At 44.0% G+C, this 19,091-nt stretch overlaps 1 protein-coding gene across 6 annotated transcripts in view; it reads right to left on the bottom strand.

The window, feature by feature from the left end:
* The window catches only part of ANK2 (ankyrin 2), a 244,781-nt gene that overhangs the window by 61,600 nt on the left and 164,090 nt on the right, over positions 1 to 19,091 (bottom strand). For 5 of the 6 annotated variants that reach the window (XM_063337148.1, XM_063337149.1, XM_063337150.1 and 2 more), the window contains 2 exons: positions 16,224 to 16,296; positions 4,864 to 5,008 (listed from right to left, as the gene is read on the bottom strand). In XM_063337148.1, coding sequence (XP_063193218.1) covers positions 4,864 to 5,008; positions 16,224 to 16,296 — 218 coding nt within the window. Of the gene's footprint in view, positions 1 to 4,863; positions 5,009 to 14,667; positions 14,749 to 16,223; positions 16,297 to 19,091 lie in introns of all 6 variants that reach the window. The other variant, XM_063337147.1, reaches the window with a different exon arrangement.

Here is a 19,091-nt window from a genome sequence, read left to right as displayed (position 1 = left end):
GTCTCGTCCCCTGGAAGGTACACGCAGCAAGGTGAATTGTGGCCAGCCGCAAGCTCCCGTGTGACACAAAACTCTTCCTCTGTCTGCCAACAGCACCTTTAGAGAGCGGCAGCCCCAACGCGAGCAGCATTTGCTCCGTAAGTACACACAGCTCTACAGAAAACCGGTTGCTGTAGCAATGAGAGAAGCAAGGCGGTAAATAAGCTGCTTCCAAGCACCGGCTCAGAACGCGGCTGCAGTATCCACTAGCAAAAAGCAGAAAAAAAAAAAAAAAAAAAAAAAAAAAAAAGGACAAATAAGACACCACAGAAGGACGTACTGAGGTAAATGGGGGTCCTGCTACCAAATAGCACCAGTTTCGTCCTTTAAATGTTTGCTAGCAGCGACGTTACAATAGTGATTTTTAAAAATGGATCAACCTTCAGCTGCTGTAGGTGTACTCTGGGATGTTGTTCCGCACCTTGAGGAATACAGCACAGGGGACTGAAGGAAGCGGTTCTGTTTCCATGGCTTACACATCCATGAGTGGTACTCCTAATGACTAACACGCTGGCTCAGAACAATAGGCCGTTTATCTAGCTACACGGATTTTTGAGGGATAATTCATTTTCAGCAGTTGGCAATAAAAAAAAAGTCGTGCGCACGTTACGGACAGGAGATTCAAGTGCTTTAAATGCAGATCTTATTGGAAATCGTATTTTACCATCTCCTTCAGACCATTCAGCCTTCTTTAATGGTAGTTACATGCCCTCAACGATTTTCTGGATCCATTTTTATAAGCAAATGGTTATCTAATTTTTAGCAGAAACGTACGACATTGGAGAATAATCAACGCTATTGACCATCAACTTATACCGATGGCCTATTTAGCATATTAGGTGGATTGTACAAAACTGGAAGCAAAGATAGCTATTACACAAGTACCAGCCTTAGGAAAGTCTTGAGGAAAAAAAACCAAGCCAAGCATAAATAATCTCTCTTACATGTCATGAAATGTCTTTCACCCAGACAAGTGGAAGAGGTGAGACATGTAAGGCTGGCAGTATTGGAATTACGCGTTTCTGGAATAAAATTCTGATTCCATTCAAACCACCAACAAAATTTCTACGGGGACAGTAGTTCGCCCTAACTTCCTGCCTATATAATTTCAGAAAAAAATTTATGAAATTATGAAAGGGAACCTTGACTGAAAAGTATTTTGGTTAAACATTTTCGTGTGAATTGGGTAGGCGGAGTACACCTTGCTTGCTCGTAACGAGAGTAGGCCAGCGAACGGTTGTTCTGTGGTTGAAAAATAAGCCTCAGTAGCAGCCCCCATTTGCCATCATTATCCTTTAATTCACTTCAACGCTCGACACTTTCGGAACGGCTTTGCTGCGCCATGCAATGCTGGTAAGAGGGTCGCCATCCAAGTTGTAGGTTCTGCTATTCAGCTCACGTCGTGTCCTGGATAAATACTGCCTGAAAGGAAGCCTGTACTAGATTTGCCTGGTTAGCTGTATGGTGATTTTCTCCACGTTCTCCTCCAAGTACCCACCGCTACCAGCAGCCCAGTACATAGCCACTGCGTAGCACCTGTATATAAGCTCCAGTAAATATCCAATACATTGAGGCTATGGGCTTTATCTACAGGCAAGGTATGCACGAGCATGACCGAGGCCCGCAGGAAATCAGAAGTTTAAACTTCCTACGAGACTTAATTTCAAAACTAGTGTTCAGATGACACTGGACTCCTTCTGTGAGCTGCACCAGCTAAACAAAGAGCAACTCAGTAGTTATAAGGTCTGTGCTTCTGAGACTTAGAAGTAACGGTACTGACTGAAACGCCAGTCCAGTTACAGAAGCGTAGGGACAATTGTTTACTACTACAGTAGGTCTTCAGGAATCCTGTTAAAAAAAACCCCAAACCTAAACCACAGAGGCAAAACTAGTTTCTAAATACAGATTCTTTCCAAATCTGGTTGATAAATCTTAAGCCACAGGGGTTGTGGGGTCAACAGAGACTGAACTGTGGAACCCAGGAACACTACAAAGCTCCTGAACATAAAAGTGTGCCTTCCCCACGGTAGGTATTGCACAGGCACGTATCACCCACATCTTCTAAGCCCTGATATAAAGCCCAGGTGATATCCAGAAAATAAGAGGGGCATACTCAGACCAAGTTTCTAATATGGATGACCTGGAGACCATCCCGGTCACATCCACATCCACTTGCCAGTCTAGACAGAGCTCTAGCAATCCCTAGTTCTGCTGAGTGTATCTCTTGTTGTGGGAAGTATATGTTGTTTCAGAAGCTGGGAAAACAACCTGGCATCATCGAAAACTGTATAAATCAGCCTTGAAAATGTTTCTCTACTCAAAGAGTGAAAGCCATCCTCACACCTGTCATAGACCAGAAAGGTGGAAGGGGCTTCCAATGAAATGGAGTCTTTTCAAACACTGGTGATCCGATATGGCCCGAATCAGTTCTGGCTCTCACCATCCAGAGGGAGAATCCAGCTAGCGTCGTCCATTCTCTTTATTTTTTATTCTACCACCGTTTCTCCACATGGAGAAGGAAAATGGCTGACCTTCCCAGGGCATGGTGACAGGAGGACACCTACCAGCTGTTGCGATCTAGTACAACTTCCCCGATCCTTGCTAACTCTTATCTGTGCGGGAATCGGGGACGTTTCTGTGGGACAGTGGCTCCGTCATACCACGACCTTTCCAGACAGAGAGTACTCTCGGATGAGCGTTCACCACTACGTATCGTACCCATTTGAGACTACAACTATCTCCAACAGCAGCGGCGTCCGTTTGGTTCTCCAAATTAACTTTCCGGCGTACAGCAGGCCTCCAAAATGGATGAAGAGAGATGGGTGCCATAAAAGGATACAGGAGACAACATGTTGTCATGCTATGGAATACCTACCTGGGCATGGTGCTAATGAAAGCATATGGAAAAGAATGAAGGGGAGAGAGAAATAAAATAAATAGGGAAGATGGTTACAAAAGAAAAAGGCATGTTTTTAAATCAAATTGTTTAATGCGTAAGATTACGTGAGTCTAGACTGCTAATACTATTTTGCTTTACTGAATTTCTTGAAAAAACCCAGGTCAGCGTAACACAATGAAAATCACATTAAAGCAAAAGCATGGTAAATTAAGCGGTCTCCATGAAAATTCTTACAACCGGTAACCTCACAGTGACAGAAAGTGAGACCACGGAGCTAGTAAGATGTACTTTTTTCCTTCGTTCTTTCTCCCTTTGTAATTTTGCTTCATTTCAATGTAATCGTGCTTGATACAGGACGGGAAGTAATTTTCACACAACACAAAATAAAACACATAATTACATGCCAGTGAAAAATCTACTGAAATCCACTGACAGCATTTAAAAGCTAAAATACTCTAAATGGGAGCAGAAACCGTCTGGCACAATCGTTTCCATACATCTTGAAATTAAAAAAAAATACAAGAATCTTTGTCACCATTGAAAGCGCGTGAGAAAAGGTTGGGATTTTTAAGAATTCTGATGTAGTTCGTAAACATCCTCTGAGACTTAAAAAGCCACAGAGTCACTTTGTTTGCAGTGGATTCACTGAAGCTGTCTAAAAACCAACAAAGACTGCAAAGCTTCTGAGACCTGAATGAGGAGGGATTTACACATGCTGTGAGGCAAACCCAACTGTTTCCTGACATCTTTCGTTCCGGGAGCAATTCAAAGCCTACTCAAGTCAACGGAATGGATCCTTACTGATTTCACCCAGCCTCGGAAACGCTGCCAGAATAACAACCAAGGCTGGAAAAGGAGGTAGCTTAAAAATTCCTTCTGTTGCCAACATCTCAACTTTTTTTTTCTTCTTCTTTTTTCCCCCCTTTAGCGAACCCTAGCTCTAAAGGCAGTAAGTCTGGAGACACTGCTGTTTTACGCTAGGCGCTGTCATTTTCAAACAGGAACGCCCGGGTAGCCTATTCCGAACTCGAACCGTGGGCGTTAATCTGCCAGTCTGAGTCTACGCTTACGCTCACTAGTAAAGGCTCTCGTTTTGAAAAAGGATCGCTGTACTTTTTGTAGACCATTCTCTAAAATAAAATATTCTCTAAAACAAAAATAAAATACAAATTAAAGCTACAGCCATTATTATTATGTCACAATTACATCCAGCCTTAAGTTCAACTTGTTAGATACAAGCAAATCAGCCAGCTGTCTGGACTGAACACATTTTTTCCAATTTTATTTTTTTTTTTTTATTTACAACATAAATACTGTGCTGTGCCAGAAGAAGGAAATGATTCTCTTTCCTGCTAATTCAACCATGGCGAAACAGAAAGAGTCAATGCGCTTGCTAGCAATATACTCGCTGCCAACCCAACGCAGAATGACCGAGGCCATTGCTCCTTCCCTTATATCTATAGCCAAACTACTCCCAAAAGTCAGCTCAATTAACGCTAAAACGCCGTGTCCAACTACCCGCCCACCCCCTGACTCATGTCAGGAGGAGATGGGGATGAGTCATGAGCCCTTTCCCCAGCCAGCCAGACTCTTCTTCCTTTGCCTGACCACAAAGGCAATAAAGCAAGCTACGCCTTTTCAAGAACCGAAAAAAAAAAGAATCACAAACAAATTCTTCACTAGACTCTGCATACAGTTTTAGTGCCAAACGTATTTATTTCTGGACTGGTCAGGAAATATTCCTTCCGACCACGCCTTTCTCTGACAAAGTGACGACTGCCACAGTGACATACCCAACGAAGAAATGTTGACGAGTGCATCCCATGCCTCCCTTGAGTTAAAGACCCCGAGAAAGGGATTTCAAACATTTATAACAAAACGCGTGCGGAATTATCGTAAGAAAAGATAGGCGTCCAGGCAAATACCTGTCAGATCGTCCTCCTTCCAAGCTGTACCTTAGGTAGTTCATACCATCTAAGAACTGGCTGCTCGGTAAAGAGTCATCTCCTAGTTCTCTGAGGTCTTCTGGCCTAAGGTACTCTCCTCCATCTCCTGTCATTGTGTCATCACCTTGAAACCAACCACAGAAGGGACAGAGATAAGCACACACGCACAGGTTTGATTTCAGTTACAGGCTGGGATCTAACAGCTGCATGGCACAATAAACGGGAAGGCATTTTCCACTCAGGAAACACTGCAAACCGCAAGCAATTAATGTATTTAAGGAAATCGGCACATCAAGCAGGATTTAAAACAAAAAAGAAAATAATAAAATTGAAAGCAAGGTGATTAATCAACTAGATTTAATCTAATTTTTGCTGTGGCACATAACTGGTAAAGGGCAAATCTCTTTCCTACTCTCTAAAGCATGGTCTCTCTCTTTCTCCATTTTTGCTCTCCGGTCACAGCTCTATTGTAAGCTATATGGACAGTTTATGATCAAATACAACCACTGACTTGACTGTAAGCTATGTGTTTTCAGCTGAAAAGGGGTTTTCTGTGGCCTTATGCCTGATATTTGCAAATCCGAATTTAAACTCTCCATTGTCCAAACTCCACAGCATATGAGGCTGTTTCACCCATGTTCCAACACCCTTCTGCGATCACCCAAAAAATTCCTACTTCTAAATCACAGCAATACCCAGAAATGGGAAACAAGCTCACATGCATAGATGGTAATGATCATTAATCAGAAAAGTGATTCATAATGAATCAAAGCCTAAATGATCATTGGCTGCTGACATAGTAACCTTATTGCGTATCCTGTGACTAACAGGGTTTAATTTTCTTTTTTTTTAGGTCCAAAATTATTTTCCCCAGGAAATTCCGCCTCTATGAAGTCACAGTTTGCTTTTCCCTAGCAGACTTAACCAAACAGATTACAGTGCCAAGCAACGTGGAGATGTTGCTTTTCATTCCCATTTGCAACACGCTTTCTCTCCACGGTTTCCGCCTGGAGACTTCGGTCCCTTTCCCGATGGTTCATTACTACTCGCTGAGCCTGTCAGAGCCTTGGGGTGGCCCACAGAACCGCGCACCATGACCCTGGGCCACCGATAACCTTCAAACCTTCTCATTTTCTAAGCTGCACGGGCAAAAGTCAAGAACGTGAAGCTCAGTGACACGAAGGAGACTGCAAGCGTTATAGAGGAACAGTCTTCAGGGGCTACACGTTCCAGCTGCAGTAATTCACCCCCATCTGCTGAAACACGACAGATGGTAAAGGTTAGGTAAGCCGTATCCATGCCGTTTCAAACAGAATTCATTTGGGCATCAGGACAGTTGCCACTTGTGGCATTCAAAGGCCACTTGTGTCATTTAAAGCCTTAATAAAGCAAAATCGCAAAACCCAGTTATGGTAACCGCTGCTATTTCTGGTAGAGCATCTTCCCCTGAACCCTGCAAACTGTTGCTGGTACGACAAGCCACAGGAGGGGAAGGAAGAAATCTTGGTATTCGTTTTCATGAAAGAAATCAAGCTAGTTTTTCTAGCTTGATGTTTCAGCTAATAGGTAAATAATTTAGAATTTGTCATCTAAAAAACTAAGTAACCTTTGGGGTTTTAAAAATATTTTTCGTATACAGAAATATTGTATGTAAAAATGAGGCCTAAATCTTTTTGGTGTAACAACAAAAGCTCTTGAGAATCCCATCTGCCCACATGAAGAGGGAGAAACTGGGCACAGTTTCACAGAAAACAATAAAATGCATTTAATCATTGCATGTTTCCCGTCTCCCAACAGATGATGCCTCCTGTTTCCTGGGAATGTCACATTATAAAGCACGGGGCTTAGTGAAAACTTGGAAGATGTTAAGGCAATGCTGTTAATCAAACAGCAAAAGGAATTTCAAGGTACATTTCCGATAAACTTATAATCACGCCAGACATTCCATCTATAACAGAAACAAAGGCAAAATCTTCACCACTTCCATCATGCCCACATCCTTTAAAAAAAAAGTAAAAATATCCCAAACTCTGCTCTTATTTCCGCTTTGGCGTCTCATCTAAGAGTTGTCAATAACGGGCCTAAGCAACGCTAGTTTTATGCGATGTGAACATCTGCGAACAGTAGTGAGACCATCCGTGAATGCTTCCCAATGTCTTCAGGACATCCATGTGTTGATAACCCAGCGTATTTGCCAGCATACCAGTCTTGAGTGAGAGAACTGGAAGTTAAAGTCACTCCCCGCCAACCCCTTGTGCCCTTCCATCTTCCCTTAATGCGATGAACTCCCCAAAACAAGTCGTACCTCCTAATGTAAAAAGGGGAAAAAATATACGTATTTCAGTCTAAATGATTGGGTAGCAACGTAACGGTTCATACGACTGTGGTTACCTGAGAGTTTTACGGGGCAATTCCACATAGGCAAAGGGAATTATTCTGAGTCCGTGTAACAAGCACTCATTCACCCTGCCGGTAATATTGCGTTGTCATTAAAAAGATCTAACGGTTACATTCCCGAGTCTCAGTCAACTCAGACATGTTATCTGTTGAGAAGAAATTATGTATTTGGCTGACCACGAGCTTCTTTACAGGGCAAATCTTACCAGACGGTAGTTTTGTGGCGGTACGAGAAATAATCCTCTTTAGTGACGCTACAAACGATTAATCTGTCATCACATTCCCCATCAAATTAACGACGGGAATGTTTTCATCACTGTGACAAAAACAGGCCTTGACATTGATGCTCCGTGATTTGCAGTGGGCATCTATGAACTTACAGATGGATTTTGATTTATCTTGGTGATTTATCTTCTATTTACTTGAAAAAATACCTTCCTTTCTTCCACGATCCCAACAGCCTTTCAGAGGTGTACTCGACAGGGGAAAACACACTACAAAACACCGGGTGACCTTGCGGTGTGCCCCAGTCAAAGCATTCCTGTCCAGCCTTGGCCTCATGGCTGCTACTGCCCATCTCTCAAACACCTCTTAAGAAATTTTGTCCAAATCCGTGTTTTTGAATAACGTCATCTTCTTTAGGGCAGGTTTGAAAGGACATAAAATGCACTCGAAGGGAAGTAACAAGTACCTGGAGCCTCTTGAAAGAAACGCTGAGTGTTTACTGGTGAAGACACTCGAACAAGAAGTCAAAAAATAAATAAATAAAAAAATTAAATCCCCAAACCTAGGAATCTCTTTTTACTTAAAGAAAAAAGTGGTCAACAGCTAAGTCCCTGCGCTTGCTGCTGCTATTATTTTTGCTTTGCAGAGTGCAAATGATTTCAATACGATGGGTTGCTTTTCCAGAGCATAACACACAAAGCAGGACGGTCCCACCGCACTGGTTAGTCCATTCATCTGCTTCCAGTGGCCAAACTAACGCCCTGGAACAAGATGTAAGACCCCTCAAAAGCATGTATTTTGTACCGATTTGCAACACTTGGGCTTCTTTCTTTTCTCCTCAGAAGGGGGGATAGGAAAAAAACCCAAAGGAGAGCGCTTGAAGGCAAGAAGATGGATACAAAGGGTGGGACTGGCCGGGGCCAGGTTGCAGGGACAGCGTAAGTTTAAGCAGGTTCCAGGCATGTTACTCGGAAAAAATGAGAAGGAGATATGGACCCGTTAGAAAAGGCGCTAAACATTTCTATGAGGTGTTGGCCACCTACAAAAACTATTAAATCAAGCAGCCTCTTCTGCAAAACCGGTGACCCGGCACTTTGGATCCAAGAGAGGGAAAGAAAGGATGAAAATGGAACAGAGAGGAGAAAAAGAGCGACAGTAAACCTACGAATCGGAATGGCAAAATTCAATAAACTTTAAGATACAAATACTATGCTTAAGACAAGGAAGGCCTGATACAGAAACTCATAATGGGCCCGTGAAAACCGCATCGATGGTTGTTAGTAACTTTACACAAAGTTTTAGATCTTTGCCACAACCAAGCCAACCAAAGGCACATCTATTTTAAGCAGCGAGGAGCGGCGCAGAGATTCTTGGGCTGGTGAATCCGTACGTTCCAGACTGCAGAGCGATCCAGAAGCAGTAGAGCTACGGTGATGCAACCAAGCTCTCTCGCAGCTGGGGACTCTTAGCCATGCCCGAGCGGGCATCCCCCCACAATTCTGCACCACCAGGAGAAACACGGGTGGCACCACCTGGAAGAACTTCTCCACCTTGCTCTTTCGTGCTGTGGAGGTGCTCCGGAAAAACCCGACGGCTAGTTCTCGCTGACTCACAAGACCCTGAACCTTTAAGACACCGCTGCCACAGAAACGGAATTAAAACAGCAGCCTGGGCAGCATTCCGCGGTGCTCCACGAGGCTCTGATGGAGCCTCACACCACCACGAAGCAAGAAGCACGCCCTAGAGCCTACAAGGAGCTGCCCCTTCCAGTGATGGTGCAGTTAGTTGGGCAAAAAATGGCCAACGCATGAATGGGAACCTTCCTTACAATCTTTTAAAATGCAGCTGCCTGGAGTTTCTCCGATTTGCCGAGGCTGGGGAGCAGGAGTTAACTCTGTTGCCAGTCGCTGCCAAAGCCGCGCTGAACTGTTTTCAAAGTCTCCATTAAAAGAGAGAAAACCAAGCTACTTGCAAAAATACACAAGTAATTGACTTTTTGCTCAAGTCAGCAATATTCATATGATGACCCTTACTGCTCTGCTCCTCTTTTGGTTTGGTTTGTTTTGGTTTTTTTTTTTACATTTTATGCTGACCACTTACCATTTCTGTGTATCGTGAACCCGTAATATCCAAATATAGCAATGGATCTCAATTGCTAATTTCTAAGACAGCTCTTAGCAGGAAGGGAAGCACCTGGGAAGATCGGACCGGCCGTAAATATTCGCTTTACTCTAAGCGAGTGGTACAGAGAAAACAAAAAGCTAATTTTGCTGCTGCTGATTTCACGTGTTTGAACACAGGCTTGGAGCATTATAAATCACTGGCCGGACTGCCGAGAGGAACAGGCCGCATGCTGAGACCACATATCTGCTCCTTCAGCGGCACTTCGGCCCAACACGCAGGATTTTACCAAACCATGGAAACCGGAGACCCGCACCGATGCTGCTGCACTTCCCTTCTTGGTTTTCTTAAATTCTACAAAAGGGAGTGCCATGTCCTACCTATAACACTGATTAAATCACGCAACAATCATGAACTTGGGGCTTCGAGCCCCAAACCGTGCTTTAAATGCAAAGTAACATTTAGAAGATAGTATCTTTGAAGCACCAGCCACGTGCCATTCTCAGCTCAGCAAATCGGTACTGCTGGCTCCCAGGAGAAGTGTTTCATTAACGTTTCTAAAACAGACAAGCTTCCCCCTTCCCTGAAATTAATTGTCCCCTGATATCAGGGAGCTACGCAAATGTTTGATCGAGAAAGCGGTTTGAGAATTTCCACCGCACCGCTCCGGGTATGCATCGCCAGAGTCAACGCCTTTAGGGCAGCCCCAACAAAGGCGGCTCCCACCACTCCTGTAGGTCTCCCGCTACACCAGGGAAGTGCAAAATACAATTGCTGTAGGAAAAATTGCTCTGGAATTGTTTCTAACACAGCATAGAGAAAATATAGTCAAGAGTTTAAACAAAACAAGGAAAAAAAAAAAAAGAGGGCTGTGATAGAAACTGCTAGAAATTGCTTTTAATAGATGTTTTTAAAGCCAGATACAGTTACGTGAGTTTGCCAAAATTATTGTTTTCTCTGCAGTGCGCAGATACGTCTACAGCTCCCCACATAAGTGCTGCTCCTCAAAAGCAACAGATGGAGAAGGGACAGCTACGGCAAGCACGTATTTTTTTATGGAATATGTAAGTCCTGAAGCATCTTTAAAGGAACGTCTACTGCAGAGTTTCTCTGACACTTTCCTTGGACACCTTCACTTCCCTAAAGTCAATCCTGTATTTAATGCTCCCCCAAGTAGAAGTTTCCCTGAATTACGGTTTTGCTAATGCTTTAAAATTGCTTTATTTTTAGCCAGTCGGGAAAGCAGAGTTTCATGTACGGCTTCATATATAGATACAGGACTTAAGATGAATCAGCACGTCAGCTATCCGCAACTCAGTGCAGCACTTGCTGAACGACAGAAGGTGAAGCAAATGAGAACGCTGCTTTCTTCTCATGGAAGAGGAAGATTCCCCCTAAATCCCGTGCCTTCAAAGGAGAACGCTGCTTTCTTCTCATAGAAGAGGAAGATCCCCCCTAAATCCCATGCCTTCAAAGGAGAACGCTGCTTTCTTCTCACGGAAGAGGAAGATCCCCCCTAAATCCCGTGCGTTCAAAGGAGAACGCTGCTTTCTTCTCACGGAAGAGGAAGATCCCCCCTAAATCCCATGCGTTCAAAGGAGAACGCTGCTTTCTTCTCATGGAAGAGGAAGATTCCCCCTAAATCCCGTGCCTTCAAAGGAGAACGCTGCTTTCTTCTCATGGAAGAGGAAGATTCCCCCTAAATCCCGTGCGTTCAAAGGAGAACGCTGCTTTCTTCTCATAGAAGAGGAAGATCCCCCCTAAATCCCATGCGTTCAAAGGAGAATGCTGCTTTCTTCTCATGGAAGAGGAAGATTCCCCCTAAATCCCGTGCGTTCAAAGGAGAACGCTGCTTTCTTCTCATGGAAGAGGAAAATTCCCCCTAAACCGGGTAAATATTTCCCATGCAACAGGAAATCTCCTCACAATATGGAACACGTTGGGCAGTAAGGAAGGAAAGCCTGGTCTAGTACAGATTATCTACGACTCCCAACAAACCTGCTGGCCAAGACTCCGCATGCACTGACGTGAAAGGAGTGGAAGGGGGGGGCGGGAAAGTCTTTTCCTTCTTCCTGAGGATACGGAGTATTTACTCATTTTGCCCTCGTGAAATTCACGCGGCAAATACCGCTTCTTTTATGTCGCGCTTTTAAAAATATTTGTAAAACCTCACGCGCTGACACGCAAGCCATCCTTCAGAGCCACGTCGTTCCAGGGAACAGCAGCCCGAGAGGCCTTGCTGCCCGCGGGTGGGTAACGCTCCTCTGCCTTGGCAGAGCTCGCTTCGACCACAAAATATCTCTAAGTTCTGTCAGCAGCCATAAAATCTTTAGCTACTTAAGGTCAATGTAAACGTACAAGCAACCGTTTTTTATCGATCGCGAGTGGGAATAATGGTCAGTTGCTTTAAAGACAGATTGAGATTGGACGGACACGACCAGTCAAAAATACATGGTGCCTCACCTTCTGCTTCAGCCTTTCTATTCCCTTCCTCCTGCCAGCAAAAGTCGTCTGGCCGAAAAACAACTTGTCGGAGCAAACAGAGAGACTAATTTTCAGACAGATCAGTTCTCTGGGCTGCTTCACCACAGGGTGAAACGCTTGTGCTGACGTACTGGAGGATGTGGGAACGTGTGGTTAGAGCTAGGAGAACTTCTTGCAGCAGCCAGAACTTAAGTCTCAAAGAGACGGTGAAACCGGAGCTTTTGAAAATTGAGAGAGCAGGAGATGAGGCGGCCCAAAGAGACACAGAGGAGAGCTCTTCCACAACCTATTTTACTGGTTGGCCTCGTATCCTCTACACAGGGCACCACACTTACTGTACTGGCTCAGACGGGCGTCACAAAGATAAACCATCGGCAGCTCGTACAGCTCTCGCGCCACAAAAATAACGCGTGGAATGGGCAGAGGAGCAGCAACATGCTCCTCAACGCAATATTAACACAGGGGAGAATACACTAAAAAGGTTCCTGGCTTTTCTAGATCTTCCTGTGTGTCTACGCTGACTCAGCCCTAACAGAAACATCTGCTTGTGCTTAAGGTCACTAATTCTGCAGATGTCACTGAAATGCGTTTCGCAAGATGCTTTGCTCTAATTGCCCTTCACCGCTGTAAGGATCCCTCAGGTGCAAATTGTTTCGTTTGTGGCAACAGCTTTAAAGGAACGAAGCTTTTTAGCAATACCGAACGGCTAAGCCAGACGCGGTGCTAAAAACGCGCCGTTTTTTTAGCGCAAGTCCATCCACGCCAAGCATTTCTGCTGGCACGGACGCGTGTTTCGGAAGCCACATCCCAGCCAGGCCTGCGGGAATCTGTAGCGTAATCCCCAGCCTTATGGAGAAGCGCGTCTCAATCTTTTTTGCAAGATCAGGCCATCACCTCCTGAACAGGGACTTTACTACATCCGGGCATGGCGCTGAGCAAGTAACGATGGACGATTACCCTTACGTAGTCTTCCTGGTAGACTATGGTACAAACCAAGACTAAGTAGCGGTAACACACACGTGCACGTGCGTATTTCCGCGGCGTATGAATAAACTGCTTCATAAAACTGTGCTGACACATCTTTGGCCCTGACGGTCACAAAGCAGGGAAGATGTATTAGTGCCACAGAATACCTGCTACGCGTAGGACCATGGAACAGGCTTACAGCAGATGAAGCAGGATTTTTCTAGAATCGTGTTTTTGCCGGCCTATGAGGTAGCCTTTTTTTTCCCCCTTTTTCCTTGATCCTTGCACAAAAGCTTACGAACCCAACTTCACCTAGGCTGCTATTGGCGCGGGTGTTTCTCTTTCCCTGACAACGCACACCTGCTTCTGTGCTTAACTCTGATACTGATCACCTAAAAACCAGTAATCCAATTTGGAAAAAAAAAAAAAAAAATGCAATTTTAAATACAAAATATAATCTGGTTCTGTTCAAAGGAAAGATTTTTTTTTTTTACAGGTGCAGCAAGCGGTAAGGAATTCTGAATAATAATACAATTGCTAGGCATAAAAATGCTGTATGAAAATTAAAGAAGAATTAGCGGGACGGTCAGTCCGGCCAAAATATTTTAAAATAGGCCACGCAGAGCAGGACTTGACATACCAAGCCGAGCTATTTGATAGATTATACGGTCCTTTATTTTATACTGCTAAGACTGGGTGTTGCACTTCAATTTGTTTTAGGGATATGAATATTACATTATTAATGTAACAGCATACAATCATGCAGTATCACCGCTTCCCAGGCAAAATGCAAAATGCTTGTCACCAGTGATGAACGAGCTCCACGATGGGACCCGTAACACTTATTCGCTCAAGTACTCTTCACGTGTTCACCTTTATAATTACATGCTTACAGCCGGCAGGTTTACCATGTCGCATTAATTTATTTCAGAACACCTTACGTCACTTTAAAGCGGCTAAGAACACAACACGACACAAACCTTATTGCTGGCCTCTTCCAAAGACTACACCATCACTAAAAGGTTCATCCCCTTCCATTAAAAAAGTCCCGCAGTCTTCCCGCCCCCAGCTATTTTAAGTTCCTGTAACAAGTACTACCATCCACGTCAGGAATTTTCACAACATCCTGACTCGTTTCGCCTGTAGAAACGGCTTTTACGAGGACAATGGTGTTTGAAGCGTGAGCGACCTGCTGGGCACGCTGCAGCAGGGTGACCGGCCTGGAGCAGCCGTGTGCCGTGCCCGCATCGCGCCTGCTGGCCGACGACAAACAGGGGGTGTCGGATGGTAAGAGGAAGCAGAGAATGTTAATTCAAAGCACCGGAGAGCATTAGTCATGCTGCACGGCCACAGTTAAGTTCTGCCAACCTATTCAAGATACAAGTAATAAATCTCAGATTTTTTTCCGGCTTCCCTTCTTCCTCCCACCTTTCAAGAAACACACGCCCGGTCACGCTTCCAAAGTAACGAAAAGGAGCAGTGTTAGGCACCCAGATTAAGCAAATTCACGTTGCTTCAACACAAAAAAAAAAAAAAAAAAAAGAAAAAGCAAACCGAGTTAAACAAAAAGAGAAAGTTTGTAAGTCTTACTCCACGAGCTGCTGCTAACAGCACCTGTGCCATTATATGCTTCACCATCGCTGAAGCGCTCGTCATCAGAGTGCTTAAAGGCTGTACAACATACAAATTGGTTTGAGAAAAAGAAACGCTCTGTATTAAGCCTCTAGAAGCAGAAAGACAGCCGAGGCCTCGTGAATTTGAAGACGGTTAAACGGTACTTCGAAAGACTGGGAGAAAACAAAGCCATCATAAGGCTACAAGCAATTTAAAGGCCATTTGTCACAATAATTACACAAGCAGTCGAACGTTTTGCAAACCGAGAAAATGTAGCAAAAACATGCCCGAGAGAAATAATTTCACGGAGCATGATGCGGCAGAAAATAATTTCTTTTGAATCATACTTGTTTGCTTTCGCTTGCAGCTTTGCAAGAATTAAATAAATAAATAAATTAATAAAGAAAAAACAAACCCAAAACAAAAAGGAAAAAAGCAGCGTCTGGAGCCTAAACGTCATATTTTCTCAAGAGCGTAACTCATTTATCAGCATAAATCCCATTTTGAAAAGTAACACAAGCAGTTCAGGAACATAAATGCCATTAACTTCCAGCACCATTCAGAACCACAAGCGCATTTGTGGGGTTTTTTTTTTGTAAAAGAAAAAAAAAAAAAACAACCATCCCTCTTAACCTGTGTTCCTAAATCCCCAGGATTTTTTGGAAATTAGTCACCCTACAAATTATTTGCAGGAGATAATAACACCCGTAAAACGGCATATGTAAGATACTGTAATATTAACACTGCCAAGAGTAAAAAGGAACTTTGAAAACTCTTGCCAACGTTGCGTGTATTTATCAGATGCCGCTGCCATTAAAAGTGGCAACAAGTCCTTTGTGAACTTTCAGAAAGGGATGTTTCTAAGCTATTTCCCTAATTCTGGGCTGTATAAAACTGCGGTATTTTATCAGTCCCTCCGGAAGTTCACAGATTTGTCTTGGGGCTCAGCCACGCCGTCTGCCTCCCGGCTGTACGTACAATAGGCTCTGAAACCAAAGTGCCGAACTTACTGGCGCGTCGCGACTGTACGTCAGGCCGTATCTACCCGCGATTCCTCTGCGCCAAAAGCTCCCTCAAGGGAACGGCCTTCCTCACCTTCCGCCTTATGCATCTCCTTACGCAAATGTTTCCCATCAGGCGGAACTCCCAGACGTATGGATCTGAAATAGGTGGCCTTGATCCAAAACATGCACGGCTCGAATTCCTCTCGATGGGAGGGTCGCGCCCAGCTTTGGGACAGCTCTACATTTAAATTTTAAAATCTGAAGTGGGGAAAATGCTCTTATTCGTTGATCTGGTTCAGATAAGCTTTTCCTGAAAAGGATGTAGGGGTCCGGGATTTGGCTTTGGGTGAACTTTTGGCATCTTCATTCAAATGCCGTAATGACTACCTCGTTGAAAAAAGGCCATTAGGCAGAACTTTGTTTCAAGCACTGCAAAACAAGGATGTCCAAGTACTTAAGCAGCTCCCTTGAGCCTGTATGACTGGTTCCGCAAGCGATATGGGATAGGAACTTAGCAAAGTTGCTCACCTTCTTCATCCGAAACATCCAGCACCTCGGTCATTGTCTCAGGGACATTTAGCTTGTGCTTCTCTGTTACGGTCTGCAGAGACAGAATCATCAATCGTCCGGTTAAACACCAAAAGAAGCAGCAAAGTTGACAGCAGCATATTTTCAACAGTAACAGCAGTGGGATCTGCTGAGACATTTTACAACGCGTTTTCCCCTTCCCCCAGCTTTAGCTTTCGTCTTTACTCCAGAAGCTCCTATTCTCAGTGCTGTATAAGGTAACATTTACTCTGGCAGAAAAGTACAGAAAAATAAAGATAATGAGCTGGTCAGAGGAAGAAATGAAAAGGAAAGAAAGCTCTCTGCAAATTTATTTATAAATGGTGCATGTAGAACAATTCAGCTCAATGTTTCCAAGATGGTTTTTAAATGAATTAGGTAATGTCTACAGAAGAGCTTCAGAAAGCTCTATGTGGCATATGGAAATTATTAAATCGTAAAGCATTTGGAAATGAAGTTATGAATGATGCGAAATTTTTCAGCTTAAAAAAAAAAGATGTGAAGGATTTACACAGGCCGCTTGAAACATTTCTCCCCCCCCCTCCAAAAAAAGTGACTACACTGCATATTAATGATATCCTTTTCATAAATCGTGTATAGTCCCCCAAATCTCGTATATACCCGGGGGGGGGGGGCGGGGGGGAAGTTATTTGAAGATTCTGATATATATAAAAGCTTAAAATATTGCGATCCAAGGCAAGCGTGGATCAAGGTCCGCTGGGAGGACGCTCTTTCAGTGTGAGAGCACAGAGAAGGCGAACACGGGAGGATTTTGGGAACAGAAGATGTTCAGGGGCGCCGAATCAGGAACGGGGACATCCTTTTAGCATCGAGATACGCACTGGAGAAGGAGACGAAGAACATAACGAAAGAAACTGTAGGAAGCGCCAAGGTGTGAAAAAAGCTGCCTGCAGGAAACTCTTCGGTGTGTTACAATACAGGAGACGAAATGCCAAGGACTTAAAATACGAGCAGTGATCCGAAAGGCATCAGTCACAAGAGAAAAATCAGCGTTTCCCTGACTCCACCCAGACCTGCTGCCAGTCAGCCGAACTGGGGCACCCACACATCGCCCAGTAAGGTACGTAGGAGCCGATGTGACCCCCCCGGCACGGAGGGGAATGGCAGGAGGCCGTGAAACTCCCGCCACGGCAGAGCTTCGCTCCCTACGGTGGATGGTGTCTACCAAGGATAAATCAACGTGGATGGTGTCTACCAAGGATAAATCAACGTGGATGGTATCTACCAAGGATAAATCAACGTCACATGCAGAAGTAGTGACAGAGCACACAATCTGCGGGACAATTAACGTCAGGGAAATCCCGAGGCCCTGATGCCACGCGCTTTTGGGAAAACGCCCATCGATATCAAGCAGTGGAGACAAAAATTGTTGCACAAAACGTACTAGGTATTTTATACTTCTTTAGTTCTAACTAAAGATTCTGTTTTATACTTCTTTACTTCTAACAAAGATAGCATTCTTGATTATTATAAGACACTGCAATTTTATAAATACCAAAGTCGCCAACAGCGTGATACTTTGGAAATTTGTTTTAAAAGTCTGCTTCACGTTTTTGAAGTACATTTAACTGTGACGGACGTTTTCAATTCACCCTCCTGAGGTACCGGGAAAGAGCGATGCCCTTTGCTTCAAATGGCAATCCCAATTAGGCGGCCTTAAATTCACTCTTACCCGTGATTCAAAGCAATTAATTCTTTCCGTCACAGTGGTTTTCATATTGAAAATTAGTTTATATTCACCGAGCGTCTGACTTCCCCCTCCCCGGCATTCCCAGGGCTTTCCTCGGATAGAAATGTCAACGGTGACAAAGCCAGCGATGACAGATGGGGAGGACGCCATCGTTCAGGTGATGCTGGCCTCGTCTCCTCAACAATACAGCAGTGAGTTAACAAATACACCATAATTTTAAAAAACCCTAAAATTTAACACACTGGGCTAAAGAAATAAAGCCAGGTAAAGGGGGCTGTATGTATTTTAAGTGAAGCGGAAAGCGCTGTATGTGGGTATGCTATTTATCATGGTACCAATTTATTTATAAATCAGGCCTTTCCAGGCCCCTGCGTAACACCGATGTGGTCTCTGACTAAGACTCTCAGACATCGTTATTTATTGACAGAGAAGTATTGATGCTTCGTTTACCTCCCGATTTTCCCTTCGGTCAGGGAAAAATTATTACGTAATTTAACAACTGAAAACAACGTTTGGAAAACAGACTCAAGAGCGTGTGCGTGCACGTTTCAGCAGAACAAAATCTCCGTGAGGCTACCTGCGGAACAACGAACTCGGCAAGAATCATTAGTTCTACGTCAATTCCCACGAGAAACTGTGAATTGATGTTTTCAAACGATTTTTTTGATATAATACTAGAATATTTTTTTTAGTCGATGGGCACAGGAGGAATGCCAAATACTCTCAAAATTCCAAATCCACTATCTAGCCCCCACGAACGGCTCGCTCTGGAAACTGCCCAACAGGTGTTTCTCGAACTCCCTCCTGCGTAGTGCCACTGGGAATGCAATTCTGCGCTTTGCTTCAGGCTTCTGTATTTAAGCCTCCCATCGTAAAACCAGATTTTCAGCCGGTGGCACAGAATAACTCAGATCTATATGTCAGGTGTATGAACCTATGCGTGCATTCAGCGACGACTTACTCCACAGCAGTATACCGTAAACAACCTCAAAGCTCCTCATATATTCAGCTGTCCACAGGAGTACTGTGCCTCTTTGTATAAATACCCCAAACCTTAATTGCACAGCCAACCTTTGAAAGTCTGGCTTAGTCTGATTTATTTCCCATTCATCTCCAGC

The sequence above is a fragment of the Chroicocephalus ridibundus genome, chromosome 5 (genome assembly GCF_963924245.1).
Source record: "Chroicocephalus ridibundus chromosome 5, bChrRid1.1, whole genome shotgun sequence".
In the NCBI taxonomy this organism is placed as follows: domain Eukaryota; kingdom Metazoa; phylum Chordata; class Aves; order Charadriiformes; family Laridae; genus Chroicocephalus; species Chroicocephalus ridibundus.
The sequence above is the reverse complement of the archived record's forward strand: the minus strand, read 5'-3'. Positions and strand labels throughout refer to the sequence as shown.